General features: G+C 52.1%; 1 protein-coding gene across 1 annotated transcript in view; it reads right to left on the bottom strand.

The window, feature by feature from the left end:
- Positions 1-12,683, bottom strand: part of ATP13A2 (ATPase cation transporting 13A2) — a 19,351-nt gene extending 6,668 nt beyond the window's left edge. Inside the window, 22 exon segments of the mRNA XM_026715732.2 lie at positions 30-172; positions 301-425; positions 1,808-1,928; positions 2,048-2,204; positions 2,405-2,518; positions 3,138-3,344; positions 3,431-3,619; positions 4,001-4,047; positions 4,684-4,794; positions 4,925-5,092; positions 5,554-5,685; positions 6,124-6,190; positions 6,359-6,493; positions 7,844-7,913; positions 8,500-8,577; positions 8,741-8,786; positions 8,789-8,819; positions 9,014-9,116; positions 10,100-10,158; positions 10,338-10,505; positions 10,942-11,015; positions 12,531-12,683. Coding sequence (XP_026571517.2) covers positions 30-172; positions 301-425; positions 1,808-1,928; positions 2,048-2,204; positions 2,405-2,518; positions 3,138-3,344; positions 3,431-3,619; positions 4,001-4,047; positions 4,684-4,794; positions 4,925-5,092; positions 5,554-5,685; positions 6,124-6,190; positions 6,359-6,493; positions 7,844-7,913; positions 8,500-8,577; positions 8,741-8,786; positions 8,789-8,819; positions 9,014-9,116; positions 10,100-10,158; positions 10,338-10,505; positions 10,942-11,015; positions 12,531-12,579 — 2,394 coding nt within the window. The 5' untranslated portion in view covers positions 12,580-12,683.

Genomic DNA, 12,683 nt, shown 5'->3' with positions numbered 1-12,683 from the left:
GAGGGTGGCCAGCCAAGAAAAGGTCTCACCTTGATCTGCTCTGAAGGAGTGAAGGTGAGGGCAGCTACCTTGCCTCGGCTGGGAGGCTCGGCATTCACGAACACCACACGCTCCTTCGCCTCCACCATGTGGCAGCTCCTTGCCACGTTGACTGCAGTGAGCATGTTGTCCCCTGAGGCCAAAACGAGCAAAGGGGAGCCCTGAGCCCTGCTAGAAGCCACCAACATCCCTCTAGTCTTGCAGGCAGAAGACAATCCTCTCCTCACCCAGCCTTCCCGGCCTCTACCCCATTTTTCTCACCTGTGACCATGACGGTTTGAATCCCTGCACTGCGCAGCACACAGATGACTGGTGCCGTCTCGGGCTTGAGGACGTTCTTGAGGACTAGGAGCCCGAGGAAGATCATGTCCATTTCCACCCAGTCTCTGCCCAAGGAGGAAGCGTCCGTCAGTGGGCTGTGCCAGGACCCACTGCATCATCCTCCCTGCTCTGTGCCAAAAGCCCCTCTGCCCAGCCTCTGTCCAAGTGCACCCAGAGAAGGGCCGTTCACTCTTCGCCCATTGGTTGCAAAGTCTTTCCTTCAATATAAGCTGGCTCGTATTCTGCTTGCAATGAACGCCAATCAATTATCACTGTACATAAAATGGCGAGGAGGTGGAGAGGGTTGTAGTTTTAAATTTCTGGGCACTTATATCTCGGAGGACCTCTCATGGACTATGAATGCTAACATGCTTGTGAAGAAGGCACAGAAGAGGCTGTACTTCCTGAGAATTCTTAAGAAGATAAATCTATTTCGGTATCTATTTCTTTCCTACTACCACAGCACCATCAAGAGTGTCCTGACATACAGCATTCTTGCATGATATGGGAGCAGCTCTGTAGCGGACAAAAAAGCTCTACAGAGAATCGTTAAAAACTGCCCAGAATATCATCAGGCTCCAGCTACCAGCCCTGGATGACATCTTCGCATCTCGCTGTTTGAGGAAATCGCACAACATTCTCAAAGATTCTTCCCATCCTGCTCACAATCTCTCTGAACTGTTGCCTTCTGGCAGAAGATACAGACCAATTAAAACTCGGACCACACGTTTTCTGAGCAGTTTTTATCCCAGAGCTATAATTGCACTTAACTTAAGGACCACCATCAATGAGCTGTTGGACAGTATTACTTGGTCTGTTGTGTGGATGCTTCTGTGTTTTTAGGGGGCGGGGAATTTTGGCAGGTGGGGAGGTGTTTGTGGATTGTCATGTGTGTGTTGAGTCTGGTCTCTGGGTGTTATGTGAATTTTGTTGCATGTATACTGTGTATATGCATACAATGACAACAGAGAATTCAATTCAATTCAATCCATCATCTTTTTCACATTTCCCAGGTATCTCGGAAATGTATTTTATCTCTCCCATCTCGCCCCAGTGAATAATTTTGCATTTCTCCCCATTCATAGGAAAAAAATCCTCCTCGATTTTGCTACTGTTTCCCAACCCAACCAGGTACGCGATGTCACCTCCATCAGTTTTCCATCATGTAATAAGAACGTTAATGGCCCCTAGAGAGCCCAAGGATGCCACTGTATGTCTGGGTTAAGGAACTAGCAAGGAGCAACCGATGTATCTTCCGTGCCATCCCGCACTTAATGACCTCGGATGTCAAAACGCCACCGGTAGTTTTTTTAACCTTTTGCCCAAGTCAAGTCTCTTTTATCTCCTAAGAAGATCACCCAAAGAGCAAAATTGATGGATTTGCCAGGGAGAATATCGGAAGCCAGGCTGGCAGGACACAAGGGCAAGGACTTGGATGTCCACCCACCTGGTCACTTCCTGGGCTTCTTCGAAGCTCCCCACGGCCACCGAGGGCTTGTAAGCAAGTCCCAGAACACGGAACCCGTCGCTTGTGAACCGGTGCAGCTGCTGCGGGAAATCCTGGGGCACTGCAAAGCAAGAGGGGAGAGAGGCCTTTGAGAAGAGGAAGACACACTGTCACAAAGCATGAGGAAGATCCTCCACCCCGCCCCCATCATATGCCCTCGAAGGAGACTTCAGCCGAGACCTGATTCTTTCTTGCAGAGGCTGGCCACCGTCTCCGGAGCTCCCTTCATGAAAGCCTCCACGGGGCTGTGGCCGGGACCCTTCCCCAGAACACTCATCCTCCGCAGAGCTGAAGAGAACGGGAAGCGACGGAGGACAGCCACGGGGACGGGGTGCTTCTGTGGAGGAGAGGCCATGGCTGAGCTCCCGAGAGCAGCCAGAAGAAGGAGACGATTTGTGAAACGGGTGAAGGGGAAGTGGGCTTTTCCCGGAGGCCCCGCAAACCACCTTCGCCCAGGCTGCTTTCTGCATTGTTGAGCTTTCTCAATCTCTGCGAGCCCACCCCACTCTCCTGCCGCAAGGAAGGAGAGACCCTCACCATGCCGGGGAGCTGCTCTCGTAGCAGTGGAGGAGCCATGACAAGCAGAGCTCCGGTCCCAAAGTCCTGTTCCAGGCAGGCCTTCACCTCTGGCTCTTCGGTTTCTACCAGAGACTGCAAGAAGCAAAGAGGAGGCTGAGGAGGGGCTGCCTTGTCCAGTGCCCCTTGAACGGATCCCACTTTAAAGCTCAGCCATAGAGAACAGGGCTTAGTGTGGCAAAGATGACCAGAAAACTAAAACTGATGGTCACTGGAATTGGAGTCACATAGGACGCTGGTCTTGGGGGGCTCTGGGGAATGCTGGTTCTTCTCCCTTTTGGAAAGGGAACCTCCCCTTTTCACCCATTTCTGACCATGTATGAGCCGTGGTAGCGCAGTGGTTAGAGTGCAGTACTGCAGGCTATTTCTGCTGACTGCCACCTGATTGCAATTTGGCAGTTTGATTCTCACCAGGCTCAAGGTTGAACTCAGCCTTCCGTCCTTCCAAGGGTGGTAAAATGAGGAGCCAAAATAGTTGGGGGCAGGAGGCTGACTCTGTAAACCGTTTAGAGAGGGCTGGAAAAGCACTGTGAAGTGGTATATAAGTCTTAAGTGCTAATGCTACAAGAGCCATGATGGAGCAGTGATTAGAACGTAAGTCTAAGTGCGATGGCTATGTAGGAGGACATAGCCAAAGAGAACCCTGGAAAGGGCACCCATGTTCCCTAAACAAAGAGGCACGTTTCTTTCTCACCCATCCAGTAGACTCCACCATCCGGAGATCCACTGGGTCACCTATGGGCTGATCTCCAAGCAGAGAGAGGGTATGGCAGGTGGCCAGACAGCGGAGCAGCGGCCCGTCATCCAGGCAACGAAGCTCATGAACAATGGGCAGAAAAGAGCTGCCGGCCTGGGGAATGACTCCCCAGATGTCCATGCCATCAGCGGTAAGGGTCCCTGTCTGGGAGGAAACCCCAACCAAATAAGAATCGGCTAAGATCCTTGGACGGGCAACCCAGGACCCCAGCACCCTTCCTGGGGTCTCACCTTGTCGAAGCAAACCAGGCGCACCTTCCCACACAGATCGATGCGTTGAGGACTGACACAGAAAATGCCCTGCCGTTTCAGACGGCTTTGAGCGTACATGGTGCCCATTGTCATCGCAGCTGGTAAGGCTGGGGGAACAACCACTGTCACAATGTCCAGAGCACGGAGGGCTATCAGCCACCGGGAAACCTGCCAACGGGGACTGTGTGAGAAACAGGTGGGCGCAATGGCTTCCCAGCTACCCAGAAAGGCCAACGGAGATTGGAACGAGGTCGCGTTAAGATTCTTGGTGATGTTCAGTGGCGAAGCCTCCATATGGGGAAGATCAGCCAGGCCCAATCTTTCTGAGCCTGCCTTGCCCCCAGACCTGCTGCCATCCGAGGCTGACTCCATGCTCCCCCAGTAGCGGAGACCCAGTGAGTGGCTGGCCAAAAAGGAAGGAAGGAACTTTGACATCCAAGAGGTGAGGGTTGTGTGTTCCAGGGCAGACGATCTTTGGAATAGTTCTCATCTGGAGACCCGGGAGAAGGTAGTGAGAGCGATTCCAAGACCTCCAGGCACTGAACTGACCTTGTTTCTCCTTAAGATGATGATGCTGTAGATGGTTCCTATGACGGCTGGGGCAAAGAGAAATAAAAGTCTTGGTACCCCAGAAAACAAGGTTGAGGGAGTATCATTGGAGCCCACAGAAACCCACAAGGAAAGAGCCGAAGCTGGCGGCACCGTTGGGAGAGGCCTTGCAGAAGGAGGTCAGCCAAAGAGATTCCAGTTAGACAGGGACTCACAGGCAGGTTATATTGCACAGATGTGGCCAGAGGAGGCAGAGCCCCGAAGCTCCTCAGCTGCATAGAGGCAGATCTTTCGAGGCCATGTGGGATGTGCTGGGGACTAAGGACGGTTTCTATTCTAGCTCCTGCTGGCGCAACAAGGCTACCCCAGCAGAAACAAATTATCTAAGGCTGTCAGAGGACCAGCAAAGCTCCCAATTGCTGGGGAAGGAGATAACGGAAGCTTCACGCTGTTCCCAAGTACCGTCTGTAACTATGCCTTGTCCAAAAGAGGCTCGGCTTGTATGTCCTGAACTTTTTGGCTCAAACCAGTGATAGTGGTTAAGTACCCTCAGCTGGTCCTGATTCTTAATGGAAGCGTTCTGAACCCATGGCGGATGGTCTCTTTCCCCATGTCTAAAACTCTAGCCCTACAAGAGACAGTGGGCGCCTTATCCGCTTTTGATCCCGCGTGTGTGAACTTACCCAAGATGGCAAAGAAGGTGACAAACTTCCAAGCATCGTTATGAAACCTGAGCTTCAGCGGCTTGGGGTGAAGGATGGAGCTGATGAGATCCCCTTTGGCTGTGTAGAAGCCTGGAGGAAGAGGGAGGGAGACGGCAAGGCTGGCGTGAGAACAGGGGTGCAGGGGAGGTAGAGGTTGCAGGAGGCCGGACAGCCTCGACACCGGCTGGGGGGGAGAAGAAGCACCCTGAAACGCCCTCACCAGTGCGTGTCACAACTGCCAAGACGTCCGCTTCTCCACAGGGTCGGGCCTGGATGACTTGCGTCCCACAGAACAGGGTGTGTCGTTTGTGGTCTTCGGAGGAATAGGTGGTGTTGGCCTCTTCCGGGCCTTTGGGCAAAGAGGTCTTCAGGACTGGTGTGCTCTCCCCTGGGAAAAAGCAGGTGGTTTGTTGGGGAGCTCCAAGAAAAAAATTGAAAGCAGCCACATCATTTGAAAGCAGCCACGTCACTTGAAAGCAGCCAAGTCAGCCAGCGCCAGGGTGCCACTGAAATCTCCGCAAGTAGCATCATGACAAGTACTTGATAGGGGAATCCAGGCAGGCAGGTGTGCTGATGGGGGAGACTTTAAAACAGTGATTGCCAGCCAGTGGGCCGGGGACCACTGGTGGTCTGTGATAAAATTTTGGTGGTCCGCAGAGAAATGTCAGCCCCCCAAAGCAATTAATCCAGGCTGCCTGTGAATACAAGGCTGTGCCGCCCATATGGCTCGCGGGATTTAAAATTATGAGTTTGGTGGTCCCTGAGGTCCAAAAGGTTGGTGACCCCTGCTTTAAAACAATGAGCAGGCTTGGCCTGTCCATGTTCCCCCCCCCCCAATCCCTTGCTCACCGGTCAAAAGGCTTTCGTTGACCACGCACTCGCCGTTGAGCAACGCGGCATCGCAGGGAACCAGCATCCCCTCCGGAGAGATGACGAGGATGTCTCCTGGCACGAGATCCACTGAACTCACCACCACTTTCTCTGGTAGCCAAGAAAGGAAGGAGCTCAGACCATGTCCCCCTCACCCGCCCCTGGATGAATCGGCTTGAGAGTTGTGCCAGGCCCTTCTCGACCTTGGAGGGGCATCTCCCTTTTTTAGCTTCTCCTGGATGCGGGCACCTTGCGGGCAGCTGAATTTGACTGTCCTGTTTAGGTGCCGTCGTCTAGGTACTTAAAGGTGGTGCCCGAGTTCCTAGCTATTGCTCTCAGGAGCAAGCGGCTGCTTGGACGTGCCTTGTCCTTGAGGCCCCAGAAGGAACCAACAAAGACCATGTGCAGTGGGAAGGAATCTGGCAGAAAGATGTGCCGAATGAGGGAATGGTGGAGGACCCAGATGAGAAGGAGCGTCCAGCTTCAGGCTAGAGCTGGTCTTGAGATCCACCAGGCTGCTGCCCGAGAGGTCACCATGCCTTTGCTCACCTCCAGAAGGTCGGCAGATTTGCACGCTGCTCACCACTTTGGCCATGTCCCGGAGAGTCCTGTTTTGCTGAAGGAACCAAGGCCTTGGTCAACGCAGCCTCAGGGGCTAAGCAATAGTGGTGCGGCATCTCTGGGACACCGCCGGCCCCTCGTCCCACTTCAGTGACCGGCTTGAGGGGGGGCAGGGTGGACGCACAAGTCCAAGGGGGAGGGGGAAGTTGTGGCCAGTGCCCACCTTCTTGGTGACGTAGAGGGAGAGTCCGATGGAGATGGTGGAAATGATAAAGATGCAGGCCGCGTAGGAGTAGTATTCTTCACAGAACCATAAGATGATGCTGAACACTTGGAAAAGGTAGAATAAGTTCAAGATCTGCAAGGAAGGAGAGGAAGCGAGTACGTTGAGCACTTCATCGGTGTCTCTGCCTTCACTGTCTCTGCAGAGCCTCCCCCTTAAGTCAATGAGCTCCCGCAGGGCCCGTGATTCAGACAAGCTGGGAGACCCCTTCCCCTCCTGCCTCAAAGGTTCTGCAGAGGGGCCTCATGCTTGCCTCTCCGCAGAATGACACAACTCCTTCTGAAGTGACCAAAATAGCATTCAGCATTTATACTGAGCCAAGGTGACGCAGTGGTTAGAGTGCAGTACTGCGGGCTATTTCTGCTGACTGCCAGCTGCCTGCAGTTTGGCAGTTCAAATCTCACCAGGCTCAAGGTTGACTTGGCCTTCCATCCTTCTGAGGTGGGTAAAAGGAGGACCCAGATCGTTGGGGGCAAGAGGCTGACTCTGTACACCGCTTAGAGAGGGCTGTAATAGCATGGTGAAGCAGTATATAAGTCTTAAGTGTTATTCCTATATACCGCCTTCCAGTGTTTTACAGCCTTCTGCAATTTACAGAGTCAGCCGATTGCCCCCAACAAGGATCGAAGTGCTGTTAGTTGGCAGACTTAGCCTGCAGTACTGCATTCTAACCACTGCGTCATCGTGGCTCTTGTAGCAATAGCACTGGGACTTTTATACCACTTCACAGTGCTTTACAGCCCTCTCTAAGCAATTTACAGATCAGCCTATCGTCCCCAACAATCTGAGTCCTATTTTACCCACTTCGGGAAGATGGAGGGCTGAGTCAACTTTGAGCTGGTCAGGGTCAAACTGCTGGCAGTTGGCAGTCTTAGCCTGCAGTACTGCATTCTAACTTGCTCTAGTGGGCTGACCAGAGGTGCTGAGAGTCAGGCGGCATACGAGTTTAATCCCTTATCATTGCTCCTGTTCTCCGTTACAGAGCCAGACAGAAGCAGGATCCGTTCTGCGCTTTTCAGACCAAGGAGGACAGCCCTTCCTTATTCACTCACTCACTCACTCACTCACTTGTATTGCCGCCATGGCAAGGCCACCATGTAAGGCATCCAGAAAGTATCCATGATATCAATCACTCCGAGACATATTCTCGCCAGTTGATTTATTTAGGAACAGATCTGGTACATCTAAGGCAATTTCCCAAAGTGAAAGTATTTTCGAGCGTTACACAGAATCCACCTCTCTCTCCTCCCACTTCCACACTTCATAAATCATGAGAACCAATTAACTGCAACTGGAATTTCTTAGGACGACATACAGAACAACCTTGAACTTTTCAACTCCTCCTTCCCCCTCCCTCCATTAAATGTGGCAGCTGAATTTCAAAGCGGACATGCCGGCTCAACCACTGGCTGAACTGTGGCTTACCTCATCCATCAGCAGCCTGAGGTAGGACTTCACCGGCACATCAATCAGGTTGGGACCATAAATCATCTTTCTGTCAAGGGGAGGAGGAAGTTTTAGGAAAGCTACAGCCCAGTTCAGTTAGCCAGTATCTTCAGGAATCAACTTCAGTGTAGAAAATAAATTGTAAGGATACAAGCGACAAAGTTACAGTCCTACAGTCACAGGTGGGAGGGGATGGGTGATAAGGAGGGATGAGAAGATTAATAATGATAGTAGTGCAGACTTTGTAATAACTGAACAGTGTGGAGGGAATTATTTGTTTAGCAGAGTGAAGGCGCTGGGGAAAAAAACTCCCCTTGCGTCCAGTTGTTCTGGTGTGCAGTGCTCTATAGCGTCGTTTTAAGGGAAGGAGTTGAAACAGTTTATGTCCAGGATGTGAGGGGTCTGTAAATATTTTCACAACCCTCTTTTTGACTCGTGCAGTATACAAGTCCTTGATTGAAGGCAGGTTGGTAGCCATTGTTTTTTCTGCAGTCCTAATTATCCTCTGGAGTCTGCGTCCATTTTGTTGGGTTGCAGAACCGAACCAGGCAGTTGTAGAGATGCAGATGATATTCATTCATTCATTCATTCCATTCATTCATTCATTCATTCATTCCGTAAAGGGCGGGACCTACCTGGCTGATTGCTCCTGGATGCTCAGGCCACCGCAGGAGAGGTGGAGATCGGAACACGTCCAGCCTTCATTCAACGTGCTGCAAAACACGGAGGAAGAAAGGGGGCGGGTTGCATTTCGTCTTGGATAGATGAAAATGCGAAAGGTCCAGAGGCTGGTTTTTAGGCCTAGCCAGGCCCACGGCTACGGCCAAGGAAAGCATGCGGCAGAGAGGCCCCCTTGGCCCTGGGAGAACTTCTCACCTGGCCCGGCAGTAGGCCTGCCGCCTTTCTACCCAGAGATAGTGCCGCCTTCGAAGGAGTAATAGCGAAGGACGTTCTTCTAAAGAGGAGAGGAGAGGGAGGCAAGTTATCAAGGTCTCCAAGGTGGCGGCAGTACCAGCAGCTGGCCCTGCACAGCAGGGAAGGCCCCTGTGCCCCAAAGGACTGGGCCCCTGCCTGCCTTCAGGGAGATGGGCCCCTTTGCAGGTGAGCTGCTGAGAACGGAGCCAGGGCCATCCATCCTGGGGTGCTGACCTCTTCCTTCTGGTGCAGCCGTATGGTGTCCCGGCTTCTTGCTTGGTCATCCGAAACGCCCACGGCGATAGCGCTTCTCCCTTCGTCCGTTCTGGATTCGAGGCTTCCCAGGAAGGAAGAGAGAGGAGAGGTCAAGAGATTTCAGAAATCAGGAAGGTGGGCTCTATTCTTTAAGAGGAGGCTCTGGAGCCGGGGGTGGGGCAAGGGTGGGGGGCTGAGCTGGTGAGGGAGTCCAGGAACAAGGACAGGGCAGATGGATGCATCTTATCTAGGGCCGCATCCCCAGATTAGGACTGCAGAAAAAAACAATGGCTACCAATCTGCCTTCCATGGAGGACCTGTACACTGCATGAGTCAAAAAGAGGGCTGGGAAAATATCTACAGACCCCTCACATCCTGAACATAAAACTGTTTCAACTCCTTCCCTTAAAACAACACCACTGCACACCAGAACAACTAGACACAAGGGGAGTTTCCCCTCCAGATGCCACCACTCTGCTAAACAAATAATTCCTTCAATACTTTCCAGCTATTTACAAAGTCTATACTACCATTACTATTTATCTTCTCATCACTCCTTATCACGCATCTCCTCCCACTTGTGACTGTAACTTTGTCGCTTGTATCCAAACGATTTATATTGACTGTTTCCTAGTATGATTTGATTGCTTATTGTACCCTATGGCTATTATTAGGTGTTGTACCTGATGACTGATTCTTGACAAATGTATCTTTTCTTTTTATGAACACTGAGAGCATTTGCACCAAAGACAAATTCCTTGAGTGTCCAATCACTCTTGGTCAATAAAGAAATTCTATTCTATTCTATTCTATTCTATTCTATTCTATTCTATTCTATTCCTATTCTATTCTATTCTATTCTATTCTACTCTATTCTTCTATTCTATTCTATTCCATTCCATTCCATCCTCTTACCTGTACAGAGTACCTGGTTGGCCTCCCTCTTGGCACCTCTCTCTCTTCTGGCTTGACTCCAGGTGCAGCCCCTGATGTCCGTCTGTCCGTTCCCCACAGCCCCCTCAACACCCTTTACCAATCGGGAAATGCACAGGAAGCGCCACTCACCTGCCATCTTCCATCTGCTCTGTGTGGACCCTGGATGCGAAACACTGTCCCTGCTGATCCTGGAAGAAGAGGGCGGGAACAGCTGAAGGGCAGAAGTGCCTCTTGCCCCGGGGAAGAGCCAGGGGCTTTGGGGAGAGGAGGAGACGGGTGGTCCAAAGCCACGGGAGCTGCCAGGTGCTCGCTGCAGTGCCCAAGCTGGCTGGGGCCTTCCTGCCTTGCCCTGCCTCCTGACACTTACTCGGATGAGCACCCAGTCTGCCTGGCGCAGGGGGCAGGGAGTGCATTTGGCGTAGATTTCCAGGTGCGGCTTCCAGTGGAAGATGACGAGGGGCAGCCCCAGAGTGAGCAGGGAGACCGAGTGGCAGAGGCAGGTCTTCCATATCTTCCTCTGGTAACCCTTCACTTCCTGGGGAAGGAAGAAGCGCGATTGGCAAGAGTCCCCTCGCCCGCAACCAGCGACGTCGGTTTCGCTTGAGGGCAGGCAGGCAGTTCGTGGTCACGTTGGACTAATCCTGACTCATTGCGGGAAAATCAAGAGAACGCTTCCTGGTAACACCCGAAGCCTCCGGGGCCCAGCCATGGTGATTGACAGCTTCTGGATTTCTTCAAGCCTCCAGGACACAAAGGACTTCAGAGAAATGCAAATTTAGCTCACTTCCTCGTGAGCACTGACCTCAAGCCGCAAAAGGCCGCCCACAAGTCTTTGGAAATGCCCTCTTCTAGTTCCCCGGGATCGACTGCAGGCACTGACCTTCCCTTGGCCCTCTAATCCCCCACCACTTCTCTTCCCTCCCACCCCCTGCCCACCTCAAAGGTGACCTGTCTGGAACCTCTTTTCTTACCGTGGAGGATTTAGAGAGGCTCTGCTCCAGAGAATGGTAATTCAGTTGCTGGCCCCCCGAAGGGCTGCTGTTACCTAACAAAGGAAAGAGGAAGTAGGAAAAATAAATCTCAGCCCCATGCAGGACCGAGCTTTCCTCTTTGCACGAGACGACGACGTCGGACGGGAAAGTTCCACCTAAAACATTTCTGCTTCCTCTGGCAGCGTTGAACTTCAGCACTGAGGTAGGAAAACAGGTCTGACTGCCCAAGGGAGAGGCCAAAAGTTTGAAAACAATGAGAAACAGACAGATTAACAGAGTTGGAAGGGGACCTTGTAGGTCATCTAGTCCAACCCCCTGCCCAAGCAGGAGACCCTACACCATTTCTGACAGATGGCAGTCCAGTCTCTTCTTGAAGCCTCCAAGGATGAAGCTCCCACAACTTCTGGAAGCAACTTGTGTTCCATCGGTTGATCGTTCTCACGGTCAGGAAATTCCTCCTTATTTCCAGGTTGAATCTCTCCTTGGTCAGTTTCCATCCATTATTATTCCTTGTCTGGCTTTTGGATGCCTTGGGAAGTAGGTGCACTCCTTCCTCTCTGTGGCAGCCCCCCAAATATTGTAACATGAGCCGCAGAGGAAGTTTTGTCGTCATTCAGGTCGCAAGTGTGAAGTGTGTGGAGCCCCAAGTGCAAGAGATGTTCTGAAAATCCACTTTGGCCTGGGCTTTTTTGGGGGGAGAGGGGGGCAGAATCAGCCCTGCTCCCCCACAGCCGAACCCTTCCTGCAAAAGTGCCTCATCCAGCAGGGGTGCCCTTCTGCCCCTGGGCCCCGAAAGGAAGCGCCATCTCGCCCCCATTGGAGTCAGAGCAATGATGGTGTGGGCACAGGCCTGGCTGTTTTGTCCTATTTAAAAAGGGCACCTGAGCTGAAGGTGCTGGGTGGAAGAGAATTTCAAGTGCATTCGGAAAAACAATCAATCCAGGAGGGGGAAAAGAGGGAAATAACAGAGAGAAAAAGAAAGACCTCCAGCTAAGCTAAAGATAAAGGTTCTCCTTTCACATCCGTGCTAGTTCTTCCTCACTCTAGGAGGCGGTGCTCATCTCCGTCACAAAGCCAAAGAGCCAGCGCTGTCCGAAGACGTCTCCATGGTCATGTGGCCGGCAAGACTAAAAGCGCACGGAGTTCTGTTCCCTTCCCACCAAAGTGGTGCCTATTTTTCTACTTGCATTTTTACATGCTTTCCAACTGCTAGGTTGGCAGAAGCTGGGACAAGTCACAGGAGCTTCCTTCTGTGGGATTCGAACCGCCGAACAGCCGACCTTTCTGATCAACAAGCCCAGCATCTCAGCCCTTGAGCCACCGCGTCCCCCTTAAAGACTTCCAGAGGGCTCCCCAAATCAAACAGGAGCCTATTTTCACGCCCAAGATAAAGAGAGTGTAAACTCCAACCCAAGGTGTGTTTAAGCCAGAGCCTCCCCATTCTGAGGCCGCCTGGTGCTGGTTGGATCACCTCCCTTTCATGGGACTGATCCTGTATCTTGCAAGAGATGGAGAGCTGGCTTTTGGCTCCCACCCCACTTCTCTCTTTAAGCGCTTTTGCCTCTTACCTGGCAAGATCCTGGCGTGCTCGGCAGCCTCCATTGGACCCTCCAGCATTCCCAAAAATCCTCAAGAGAATCGGAGCCTCGTACCCGCCATCATCGGTAGCCGGCCAAACAGGGAGAGCAGGAAAGACGTGTTTCTTAGTCTTCCTGGGCTAT

This window comes from Pseudonaja textilis, chromosome 18 (assembly GCF_049901715.1).
Source record: "Pseudonaja textilis isolate UNSWEBS1 chromosome 18, rPseTex1.2, whole genome shotgun sequence".
NCBI classification, from domain to species: domain Eukaryota; kingdom Metazoa; phylum Chordata; class Lepidosauria; order Squamata; family Elapidae; genus Pseudonaja; species Pseudonaja textilis.
This window is presented reverse-complemented; position numbering and strand designations above follow the sequence as displayed.